We start from the raw sequence: 12,664 nt of genomic DNA, 5'->3' as shown, positions 1-12,664 counted from the left end.
TTGATCCAGATTAAAGCTTGGATTGGATTTCCTGATCTGATATGAAAGTGATCCTAATCCTGTTTTTTGGTTTTGAACTCCTCAAAATCCAAATCTGATCTGATCAGATAGGGATTAAAAGTGTTGAACTCCTGGGCCCAGGAGACGTTATGAACTTTAATGAGCCACTCCCCTTCGGCTGCACACACACAGTAACGCAGGTTTAAAAAAAATGCATTAGATAAAAGGAAAACACAGCTGTAACTCATTACGAGTAACCGACCATGATCTATGGCTTAAAAGTTGACATGCACCTTGTGTGATGGATCATATAGTATTCTTTGTATCTGTGTTTGAATACAAAGTTAAAAACTGGGTTTAGAGTTTAGAGTAGTATGCCTAAATAACATTATAAATAATAAAGGGTAGTACAGCATTTATTTACACGTTACTTGTTAATAACTCTGGAACAGGGGACTAAAGATTAGTTTCTGATATATGGCGCCATCTAGAGTTTTGATAGAAAACTGTCTTTGAACAGATTATGCAAGGAATGCTGGAAATAGCAGAAGGCTATTAGTCAAAATGTTAGAACAAAAAAAAAGAAGAGTTTATGAAATCAGTGGATAACATTTTAATGAGGACAAAAAAATGTATTGTATTTATATTCTGAAAGTTATAAAAGTGAGATCATTTTTTTTCCCTTTATAAAAACAAATTAAAATCCAAGATTAAAGAAGATGTGGTGATATTGTTCAGTGCTCCTTATTGGGGGCCACACCTGGAACAGAGCAACATGTGCAGGGCTGCTCCTTCACTCATTGTTGGAGTAGCTTCTGAAAACTCTCTGGCTCCCTCCACAGGCCGCAGGTTTGGGGCCCTGAGAAAAAAAATAAACATCTTAATGAAGAGAGGCGTGAACTTTCACAACACACACACTTAAATTGGACTTAAAAATAGAGTGAAAAATGGGCATTATCTGCACCTTGTACATGCTGCAGACCAGAGAGAAGAGAGAAGTCGAGGCCTTGTCCTGCAGATCGTCGGTGTGAGCCTGCAAATCAAACAAGAATGAGTCTCTCCTAAAGCCTTGGAAACAAGAAGCATTTAGGCAAAGGACATAGTGGACTTTTCACACAGCAGATCTACAGGCATTGATAAAAGCGACAGATCACCATATGAATAAAGGAGAGTCTTTGAAATAAAAACGCCACCCATCACCCTATTTTAATAGAACCATTAGAAATGGCCACTTACAGGCAGACTGAATTGATATTTATATGCTTTACATTTGCAGTTTAATATGTGTTGAAGTGTTATCTGACAACCCATTTGTAACATCTTCAGTTCCCCTTTGGCAGAGAGGTAGTGGCTTCGGTGGTGCTGGGCTTTAGAAGATGCAGCTACACACATTACAGTCACAGCTGTCTTTCCCTTACAGAGAGAAGTTTTGGGGCAGATCAAATGTCAAAAATAATCACAAGATCATATCATCACTGGAGATGTACCATCACTGAGCATCAATGGCAGTGGCAGAATGGGGGCATTGCAGGGAGAGTGGCCTCAGAGTGAGTTATGATGGGAAGAGGGATGATCTATTTAGCTCTGACGCTGTAGTTTCTTGTGGTCTAGCATGTTATATTTTTCCTACATAACGCCAGAGGCCATATGTTTTACCAGAAGATGCGCTGGAGCCTTACCCCGTTAACAGTAATCCAGGGCACATATTTATGGGGAGGATTCAGGGCTTGGGTCTTCAAGGCGTTCTGATGCATCAGCTGGTTTCCCTTGTCCCCATTCACACAGCTGTCGATGCTTTCCCACTTCAACTCAGGGCTGAAGAGGTCCACACACTGCAATCAGCAAAGGAGGGAATTAACACACAGCAACTTCAGTAGGGATATTATAAATAAAGTGATGAGACGGCGACAGAAGAGATGTATCAAAAGAAGGAGAGAGAGACAAAGACACTAGCGAAATGACCGGGGAGGGACCTCCTTACGCTCTTTGCTGCACTGATAACATCGTCGGCCGACTCCATACAGTGGATGGTCTCGTAAGCAGCACTAGCGTCTGTCATGTTCAGAAGACAAGTCTGAGAGGAACAAGGGAGTCCATTTATCAGTGGCAGCATTGTGACAATACTAAGAATAAAATAATTAAGGCATTTTGAATTAACATTTCTCAGGGAAATGATGGCAGTTTTTTCCTCTGCATGTTGGGGATGTTACTGTACCTCAATCATGTTTCCCAGACATTCCTGTTCTCCGTGCTGGCACTCAAAAACATACTTCCCTCCAACATTTTTCTCCTGGGATTGGGAACATGCAAGAGATTCACAAATTAAAAAAAGAGAATCATTTCTAAACCAAGATTATGACATACATCACATGATAAGCCCATTCCTCCAGGTCAAGTTCAAGGTACATCCACACTCAGATAATTATGTTTATTGGATTATTCAGTGACTGTATATGGTTTTAAACAAGCCTTTTGCGCTAACTTTTCATTCTTTATGACTTTTCAGCACAACAATATAAAACATATCATAATTTAAAGATGAGTTTCTAGACCAGTGTACACCCCATGGGGTTCGTCCACTGCTTACCTGTGCATTGCCGTAGGGCACCAGAGTCACAGACATGATTTCCTGCAGTAACACCCAGGTGGGGAGGAGCATCTGAGTGAGGAACAACCTGCAGCCGGGACACAGACTCTCATAGTACAGCCCCACCTCCACCTGGTCTGAGGTCTGATGGGACCTGGTGAAGTTGGACAGAAGACACTGCTTCAAAACCTGCAAAAAGAGGGGAAAGCAGCTAGAGGTTATTGTTGTCTGTCTGTCTGTGTCATTTTCCATTTGGTACCAAAAAATGTAAGAGGAAACTTTTCAGTTTGTTTTCCTGAAATTCAATTAAGGTTGGTGGCATTACCATTTAATAGGAGTTTAAATTAATGCTCACCCAGAAAGTCGAATATGTAAATGATATGGTTTTTCAGTTTTTTTTTTTTAAAGGTTTAAACTTCCTCCTTGATTGTTCCATAGAAAAATCCGGTCGTCGCATACACAATAATAATAATAATAATAATAATAATAACTTTTATTTATATAGCGCTTTTCAATAACCCAAAGTCGCTTACAAAAAAAATTAAAAGTACAGAAAGGGGGTGAACAGGCAGAAGACAACATATTGGACAAGAAAATTGAACATGAACATTACATGAACAGGCAAAGGACAACACAGGGGGGGAGCAAGCATAGGACAACGAGCAAAAGACAACATAATGGAAAAGAGGAAAGAAAAAGTTGATGAATGTATGAATAAGAGATGCAGCGTGGGGTGAATAACAGATACAGCGTGGGGTGTGAGTGAAGTCAGTGGGTTGGGGGGTAGGGTAAGTTGAAGGCTTGGGAGAAGAGGTATGTTTTCAGCTGGGTACTACTACGTAGGCTGCCCACTTCTTCCTCAAAAGTTCATTTTTTTTGGAGTTTAACTTATGCAGCAGCCCTTACAATGGCCTTGCTTGTTTGAAGTGGATATGCCAGCACTTTTCTTTTTTGTTCTGAGTTTGAATTCTAAGGGTTTATAGCACTTCCTGTAAGTCGCTTTGGACAAAAGCGTCAGCTAAATGCAATGTAATGTAATTAGATGACATAGAGAACACTTAACACCATTTAGGTAGCCGTCTCCTGTTAAACTTAACAACGACACAGTTATACTGTTAAAAAAACAGGGGGAAGAATGCTAACGCTGGATACAAAGAGAAATGAGGAAAATGTTTCGCCAAATACCTTTTTACTCACCCGGACACTTTAATGAACCATTTGTTTCTGTTACGTTTAATTAGTTACAGCAGACTGGATGAGTCGAATAAGTCATTAATGTAGTGACGTGTGCAGTCCCAACAGTGAAATCTAGCTAGCTTATGCAGACATAACGCGATGTTGACACTCAACTCGTGTTATTGTTTTGCTGTATTATCTAGTGCAGTGGTATCTAGGTAAGACCAGAAGTATATTCAGGGTGTGCTCTAATGTTAACAAACACCATTCATTCCGAAAAATGAACATGTAAATTACGATAATAATATTAAACCTTAAATCTTACCCCGCACTGGATAGCTGAGTCCAGAGATGAACACCACTTTGACGGAGGGAGTGAACATGAAGAGGAAAAAGTGCAACCACCGTACTGAACATTTAACCAAACAGTCAAAACTAGCAGCAAAGCAGCCTTCATCTTCTCTTGCGGCACAGGTATTTGGTTTAACACTTTAAAACAAAGAAGAAAACACCCCCAGTACTGACCTACAAAATACGCTGCGTCCAACTTTAAATACCGCACCGACGCTTCCTCGTGAACGCTACCTGATTTTTGATTGGCTCTCAGTCACATGATTACGACAGCGTCACTTGTTCATAGGCAGGATCCATGCTGAGAAACGTTGATGCTGTGCGCAACTGTGTTGACTGAAAATTATGAGTCAAAAATGTCAGAAGACTATTGTTTCACATGGTAGTGTTGACTAAGAAATTTTGAAATCCTTTACTTAGTTAAAAATAGGTCTATTGCAAAATGTACATACTTGTATTATTTTTAAAGTTAGGCCTACTTTAAATACTAAGTTACATTCCACCACTGGTTTCACAAATCTTGGGAATTGAAAATGAAAGAACTGGTTAAAAACCTTTAACATAAGTCATTGATTGCATCACAAAAACTTGAAAATGTAATCATTTCTCAGTATGCATTAATGGGATACTAGTTTTGGCATGGTTTGCACATCACCTGCTGGTTAATCATAAAATGATGTCACGTCTCAGCTCAACTCCTCACGCCATAGGTCTTGCTCAAGAAAGAGTCATGAGAAACACACACTGACCCTTGAACATTACCTGGTGACTCTCACATGATACCCCAGCCTTCTTTAAAAGAACAGGACAAGAGGCAGATAAGCCAAAATTACAACACAACTGCATGACTCCCTCTGCTTCCCGTCTGCTTCGCTGTTTTGTGTAATCTGTGCTACTTTCAAATATGCCTTTACCATATTTAATGATGGTGTATCAAAAAGTCTATCATACTGTATGACAAAGTCACAAATTCAATATGTCCTCACTCCCCCTCTTGTGGTGTCGTCAGCATTCAGATGTATGTCTTCATTGGGAATTTTGAAATACCCTTATAAGGTCTATGTCTCCAAACTCTTCTTAAGGAAGAGAATGCATGTTATCATACTGTATGTGGGTTTAAACTACATTAAGCAATTATACTTTTTAAAAGGCTAACATCATCATTCTCAAAAACATATTTTTACTTCCTTTAGTTTTACTCTTCACCACAAAACCAAGTACAGTGTTCATTTGAACCGCTTTCTAGAAAAGAGTTTCCTATGAAACTGAAATATAAGAAAGTGATTTCCATGTGTAGGTTTGGAGTTAGCAACATGTATCATTTAAGCCTTCTTTCCTCATAAAACATTTGCAAAGATTATTAAAAAAAAAAATTCTGGCAGTTTTCCAATTCATTTGTTGGTGCACTGCTATTGATGCGTTTGGCCATATCTCCAAAACATTGCTCCAGAGCAGTAGTAGTGGTCATACAACGCCATATGGTTCCTTTATTTTCAGTGAGTGCTTTAAATGAGGAATGGTTTCACGTACAGCGAAGTCAGCCCATTATAGTCTGATACATGAGTATGTGAAAGTGTGATCAGTTGATGATTCGCTCAACATTATGCTCCAAAGAACAACACCGAAAGACAAACCCAGACAGTCATTATGATTTTATATATCTTTTATTGTCTTTTTAAATCATTGCATCAGCCTAAAGAAAGAACCGTACAGATTAAAGAGTACCTGTCTGAGGACAAACACAACTCTGAAGCAAGCTGTACACGAGAGAGAAAGAAGGATGTCCCATCTGAATTGACAGTCCAACGGAGGGAGGATAACACAAGAGAAGAGAAGAAGAATAACCATCTTATCGTGCATAGGGGTTGGGCACACCTCAACCAATAGGCATCTACTGGCTGAAACAACAGTGCTCCCTCTGAGTTCAATTGCACTTTGGTGTAAAGTAGCTTTATCTGACTGCCCCATTGTTTATCGTTTTTTAAAGAAATAGACATCATTGCTAACAATGCATGAACAGCCTTGTATCTGATGCAGAGGAAGTGACATTACGCAACTTGTTGGGCAACATGGTGGAGCAAAGCAGACCAGACGGTATTAGTGTAAAACAATGTGGATACATGTTTAAATTGTTGCCGCTCTGTAATGTTGCCCAGGTTGTTTCCAAATTAATCACAGCCAATCTCGTTTCCAACATTCAGAGTCTTGATATGAACTACTGTACACCAGGGAAGAATCAGATTAATAAAACAAAATGGCTACCCTTCAGTTCAAAATCAAGACGGATGATATGACCAGTTAGGAAAAAGGCAGAGAAAGTGGAAATGAAAGTGCAGTGGTTGATGGCATCCTCATTTTCAATGGAAACAAACAAGCTGAGACTAAAGTGGGTACATTTGGTCTTAAAATGTGTTAGCAAATGATTTAGATCCGAGTATCATTTACTTTGTAGTGCAACATCATCTTGATAGTTCATTTCAAAATATGCTAAAACTGTACCCATGCATTACGCACAACATGTGGATAACCCCATATCCATTCTTTGCAGTCTTGCTGATTATTTTATGTAATCTATACTTATATAAACAGCAAATATGAGACAGTGTGTCAAATGAGGGTTCATTCCAGCACATACAAGGCTCAGTGTAATGTGATGTAGTCAGCAGGTAAAGAATGACTGATGATGACTTTGTATTATGAACACATGAATCTTGTTATTTTGAAATTGAGGGAGCACTGTTGTCATTAGTCAAAAAAAGAGAGTAACAAACCAAAACAGAAACAGAACAAGCAGTCATAACATTTTCAAGTTTAAAACGACAGAGGAAATAAAGAAATATAAATCAATCTATCACAGCCACTTTGAGGGACAGACAGATTGATTCTCAAACGCATACTTACTATTTGGTTAATTACATAATGTAAACATTTGTTTTTTTCGTTTTTTTCTGTACGGAGGAAAAAATTCAAGCTAGCTTATTTTTGTCTTTATAGGCTCTGTAAGGTTATCATTAACAGATATAAACAAAACAAACAAACAAAAAAAAAGAACCAACACTTGGACAAACAATTGGCTTTTTTAAAAAGCCAAATAAAAAACATATACTCAGGCACCATAAAAGAACACTTTCTAATGCCATCATAGTTCCATGTACAAAGGTCTGCGTAAAGGAGTGATCACAAACTGTACCTTTTAACTCAGTTTTTTTTTGCTTTCAGCGACCGCAGAGATCCACCGAGGGACGATACAGTGGTAAGATGGTTCACTCTGTTACAGCTTCAGTGTCTGTGGTGGATCTCTGTGGCAGCAAACTATTGTAAGTGTATCTTTTGTGGTGCAACGTTAACACTCAATCTACTCACAAAACCAGAATCTTCTAAAAAGACACAAAAGATTCTCATGTTCAAAAAAACAAAACAAATCTCTATTATTTAATAAAATGCAAAGCAGCCAAGACCAAGCTCTGTAAATATGAATGTACATGTACATGAGCTTGCTTCTTCCTCTGAACGCACCTGATAATCATGCTTAATAGATTTCCTGTATGTCGGTCAGCTGTGAGCACAGTTTGTTGCGAATCACGATGAAGCTCACTGCAGCTGATTAGTAAAAATGTGTTTCAATAACTGCAGGAGTACGAAGCAACCGCGCAAAGAGCGAGTCAAAAGACCGCGTTCACATCAAAGCCTCTCTCCGATTCGTTTCAAGCACAGTCCGAATCAGAATTCAACCATCCAAAAATATAGATATCTAAGTATATATATTTCAAAATATTTATTCTCTAGTAATTCTCTCATTCTTAAAACCTTAGACACCAAATGTGTGTTTCTTTGTAGTCAGTGAAAGATGTGCTCTGTGTGTGAGGCCATTTCAAGAAATATCATTTACAGTGTACCAAAGCGGATGAAAAAATATTTAACCCCTTGAATGATCATTTGTCATATAGAAAAAAATGTTTTTCAACAAGCTCGGACATAAAATGCATATATTTTTTAGACGAGCAGGATGAAAGCTTTGAGTTTCAGAGTAACGTCCGCCAAAAGTGGGCTTAAAGTCTCAACTGGAAGTCAAAGCACAATAAAGAGTTCCTCTCCTGCCCTCTCACTGCCTGACCAGGTGTCATTGCTACTAAAGTTGCATTGCTTCTAGCTTTCAATAATCTGTGATTAACATGGCAAATATGGCAGATAAAAGTGTTTTTCCTGTACTGCAAAAAAGTTCATCTTAACAAGTGATGCAGGAAGCCATTCAGCTTCAAAACCGCATGTTTCTTCATGAAACGAAATATATTAACCCGACTGTTTGGTAAGTGGATTATGTGGTTTATTGAAACCTTGGAAAGGATTGATATCTCAAAATGTAAACGATCTGCATGTTTAGATATTGGTAAGTGAACACATGTATTTCTGTGATTTGGTTGAAGTTACCTTTTAGGAAAATGTTCTGTCTTGTTAAGTTGGACAATTATGCTGTGTGAACACAAATTGCATAATGAGCCATCAGCTCCGTTTGTTTGAAAGTATTAGAGTTTATACAGTCCATATAGTAATACTAACTCTATAATGAAAACATTGCAATCAGTCAAAAAGCATCAGAATTACATGACAGCTGTTGACCGCCAAAACAACATAAGCATATACTGTACACTGTATACTCCGATATCATAAAGAAAACTGTCGATCATTCCCGATATACTGTACGGAGGAGAGACCATAAAACTATCAACTAAAAACACTATTGACAACTGAGCTTCACCACTGTGTGAGTTTATGGTTGTTGGGCGTCAGACACACTAGTTTGAGTGTGTGGAACTGAGAAAAAAAGTGCAGTCACAAAAGTGTTGGTCCAACAAACTGGATAATGGATGTGTCAGCAGTGGCGGGTGACTCAACCAGATTGCCTGTTCGCAAAGGAACTGACTCTTTATATAAAACACTGAGAAATGCTGCATGCATTAACTTGAGAGCTTATCAGATGAGCTTCAAACTGGGCTGGGCCCTGGATGTGTATGGTTCACATTTCTATCTTATCTGAGACTTCTCAAAAAATATACCAGACAAATAGAAAACACACCAAAGAAATCTAGCTTTGGTGCACAGTGAGAGAGAACCAAGCTACTGTACAGCCCCCACCATAGAAAGAAGGAATATGTAACAACTATAGATGTAACAACAAATAGGCACAACTAAAATCTAGAACATGCTCAGATTTGCTCTAACACACAATCTCACACGATGCTCATTATTTTACCTTTTAGAATTTGGTAAATGGCAAAAGAGTGAGCATGGGGGCACAGCATATGGTGGTGGTGGCACCGTCTTTGTAGAGAGACGCTCCGATGAAGAGGAGGAGAAGACGAGCTCATCACAATGACTTAAAGGCACTTCTAATCTTTCTAACTCACACGTGTTTATAGCCTTCAGAAGCACAGCCGTCACCTCTAGTTTCATTCTTGGGATTTACTACTTGCCAAGAACTGTGCAAATTGATTCGTCCTGACCGAAATCAAAAATGACGTCTCGATTCGAAACTTCTCAGGCTGAGTTAGGGTTCATTTGAAAGTGTGATTGGTCTGTTTGGAAAAACCTGAAAATGTGTGAAACAGAAATGAAACTATGCCGAAAAGCATTGAGTTTGTCAGAAGCTAAGGTCTTCAGATGAAACGTACATAATTATATTTCTTGAGAGGAAGAGTAGATAATATCTCAATTCGGTTTCAATCCCTCCTTAACAAAAAAGTGAAAAAATGCCAAATGTGCAACCTTTAAAAACAGTGCACTTCTTTTCTCTAAAAGCTTCTATTGCCCACAACGTCTGACTCTCCTATACTTTTCTACAAAAATACTTGTTTCTTTTTTTGGCAATCTGAGTCTACATGTAAGAAATGTAAGAGATTATTAATTTTCATTAATTCTCAAGATATCAGCTTTGTAAATCAAACCTAAAAAAGGGGCATCATGTGACGCCTCATTTTCCCAACAACAATTGAGTAATCCTGCCTCTAAATAAATGAACTGTGCTTCGAAAGTGACAGAGTACAACGATGGTACAATCTTTATGAGTGAACCGGGAGAAATTCCCCATCACAGCCCAGGATCGAGGGAGGGAACGAATGGCAGAAGTTATTATCTACATGTGACTGTTGTGCATAGTACTAGCACACATCATACTGTACTTGCACTACAGAAAGTACAATTAAGCACTGGTGCCAAGTGAAGAAAGAAAAACAACAACCCAAATGAAGGACTCCATGCATACTATACTATAATCTCTCAGACCGAAGAGGCCATGCTGAATGGCAAAAGGACCAGTTACTTGTTTTCTTGCTACATGAAAAGACATCCTTCATTTGGCTCACATTAGCTGGATACTGTGCATCCTTAAACTGAATCTAAGAGCATAGCGAATATTCTGAAAACACAAAAGAATCACAGCGATCAAACTGTGTAGTGTCAGATACACTGACTGTATGTCTGCGATATACTTTACATGACTTATATTACTGCTTTTTTTTTGTTTTTTTTGTACATCAAATGTTCTACAGCTCTGTGAGTCAAGCTTGTGATAAGTGAACAGTCGAGCGCGGGAAGGAAGGAAGTACCGTGAGTAAATCTGCATTTAAAAACAATAATAAACATCTGCGAGGACATAGTACCGCTAAACAGTCTAATCTACCTAGAGACAAGGCAAATACAGTACCGAAGATACAATAATCACATAGATAGATGCTCTGCAAGTGTCTTTAGCATAAAGAAGCCAGACACAGAGGAGAAGCACTAACAGTTATGCCTTAAGTCAATGGCTACAGGTGCTACAGTATATACGAAGATGAAAAAGGAAGGAAGAAATAAAGAGACGTGTGATGCTGGATTACTCCCACAATTTCCCTTTAAAAAGGAAACCTGAATCATGTGGTGAAACTACATTTATCAATGTACCTCTCCGTTTAGTGTATTGTGATTACCTTTCTATATTCACAACACACCAAATAATGTACCATGCGTTCCTAAGCCGCCATACAGCATTTACTGTACGTTGTACCTCGTCAATTCAAAAGGAGGCCCACTGAGAGTGCAACGAGCCAAAGCAGTTGGAAATAGAGATCATTTCATAAAAAATATACCTATATACGAGTATTATTTTTAAAGCTGTAGCTGTCGACAGCCGCTCAACCCCTCCTTCCTTCTTTCAACCTCGACGTGCCCCCTTGTTATAGTCACACAGGCTTGTGGTCATTCAAAGCTATTACTATGGCACTTACGCAAGCTTGAAATTGAATCAATCTTTTTAAAACCCATACAAAACATCAACCCAGGCAATTTCTCTCGCTTTCCCTCCCTCACCCCCCTCGGCTCCAGTGACTCAAGCCCCTGGTCCGTGGTTTTTCAGCCTGTACATGTAGGTGTGAAGCGAGCAGCCCGCTTCAGCCCAGCCAGTCCTCTCAGCGGACGACAGCTCAGGCGTTTGTCGACGGAGAGTTTGCAGGCAGTCTGGGGATGACAGATCGGGCCTTTGTCTATGGACAGTTATCACGTGTTCAAGGCAAAAAAAACAAAAGTGCCTTCTGTAAATCATTCCTCCATCTGGTTTCCCCCTCCTCTTCCCCATGATCTTGAAAACAACATTGTTGTGTGCTTATTTTGTCTTCTTCTTCGAACACATCTTGACTGTTTTTTTCTCCGTACCGAAGGTGTTTTCTTGTGAAACTCTCACACTTTCTTGTTTTTTCATTACTGTACAGATAAGGCTGGCTAACTCTCCTAAAGTTCAAACTCACTGCGTCAGCCGGGCTAACTGTACAGTGCTCTGATACTGGTAGTACTGTGCTTATTTTGAAGCCATGCTGTCAGCAAGGAGTGCTCTTTGCTGGGGTTGGTGTGGGAAAATAAGCACCAGCTTCCAGCCCAAAAAGGATGAATTTTAAATCATGGCTGTCGAGTCTTTTTTCTCTTAAACATGAACAAGCATTGTTTGGAGGATTCTTTTTTTCCAACGCATACAAGTGAAAATGTTGTTTCCCCCCCTGGCCGGTGTCTTACACTGCTGGTTGATCATTCATCTGGGGTGCTGGTTCTGGTTCTGAGAGCGGGCCAGGACTGGGTAGGCCAGGTTTACATTCAGCTGGTCGTTGTGCTGGACCAAGGAGACGTTCTTGTAGTGGAGCACCAGGTCTCTGAGGGACGAGTACAGATTGTAGGGCTCGGCGAATCCATAACCGGTGGCCGTCTTGTAGATGACGCAGTGCTTGGCGTCACCCTCCACACTGGAGAGAAGGACAGACATCAAATGTTAATTATGGGAAAATATATACATGACTCTTTCACAGCAGATATTTGGACTGGTTGTAGAAGAGAAAATATGTCACATATGTCATTAATAACACTAAAAACTCAAAGCCCTCGTTAGTGAAATGTGTCTCGACTGTGCCTTTCCTGCTACAAGTCCAAATATCTGCCGTGCTAAAAGTCCATTAAAGAAGTCATTTGTCTTGAAGCAAACGTAAATCTGCAATAAGTTATTAGAGCCATGGCGGACTTAGTGATCCTAGA

The 12,664-nt window shown here is 39.4% G+C and overlaps 2 protein-coding genes across 4 annotated transcripts in view; both read right to left on the bottom strand.

Moving 5' to 3' along the window:
• Nucleotides 1-598: 598 nt before the first annotated feature.
• Nucleotides 599-4,337, bottom strand: ifi30a (IFI30 lysosomal thiol reductase a). Its single transcript, XM_079649470.1, has 7 exons — nucleotides 4,089-4,337; nucleotides 2,588-2,776; nucleotides 2,216-2,290; nucleotides 1,982-2,074; nucleotides 1,680-1,832; nucleotides 965-1,033; nucleotides 599-859 (listed from the first exon to the last, which is right to left on the bottom strand). Exons 1-7 carry the CDS (start codon nucleotides 4,218-4,220, stop codon nucleotides 794-796), a joined length of 777 nt encoding a protein of 258 aa, XP_079505596.1. The 5' UTR covers nucleotides 4,221-4,337; the 3' UTR covers nucleotides 599-793.
• Nucleotides 4,338-5,759: 1,422 nt separating this feature from the next.
• The window catches only part of pik3r2 (phosphoinositide-3-kinase, regulatory subunit 2 (beta)), a 33,462-nt gene continuing 26,557 nt past the window's right edge, over nucleotides 5,760-12,664 (bottom strand). For all 3 annotated transcript variants that reach the window (XM_079649457.1, XM_079649458.1, XM_079649459.1), the window contains exon 16: nucleotides 5,760-12,378. In XM_079649457.1, coding sequence (XP_079505583.1) covers nucleotides 12,171-12,378 — 208 coding nt within the window. In that variant the 3' untranslated portion in view covers nucleotides 5,760-12,170. The remainder of the gene's footprint in view (nucleotides 12,379-12,664) is intronic.

The sequence above is a fragment of the Notothenia rossii genome, assembly GCF_949606895.1.
Source record: "Notothenia rossii genome assembly, chromosome: 9".
Classification (NCBI taxonomy): domain Eukaryota; kingdom Metazoa; phylum Chordata; class Actinopteri; order Perciformes; family Nototheniidae; genus Notothenia; species Notothenia rossii.
The sequence above is the reverse complement of the archived record's forward strand: the minus strand, read 5'-3'. Positions and strand labels throughout refer to the sequence as shown.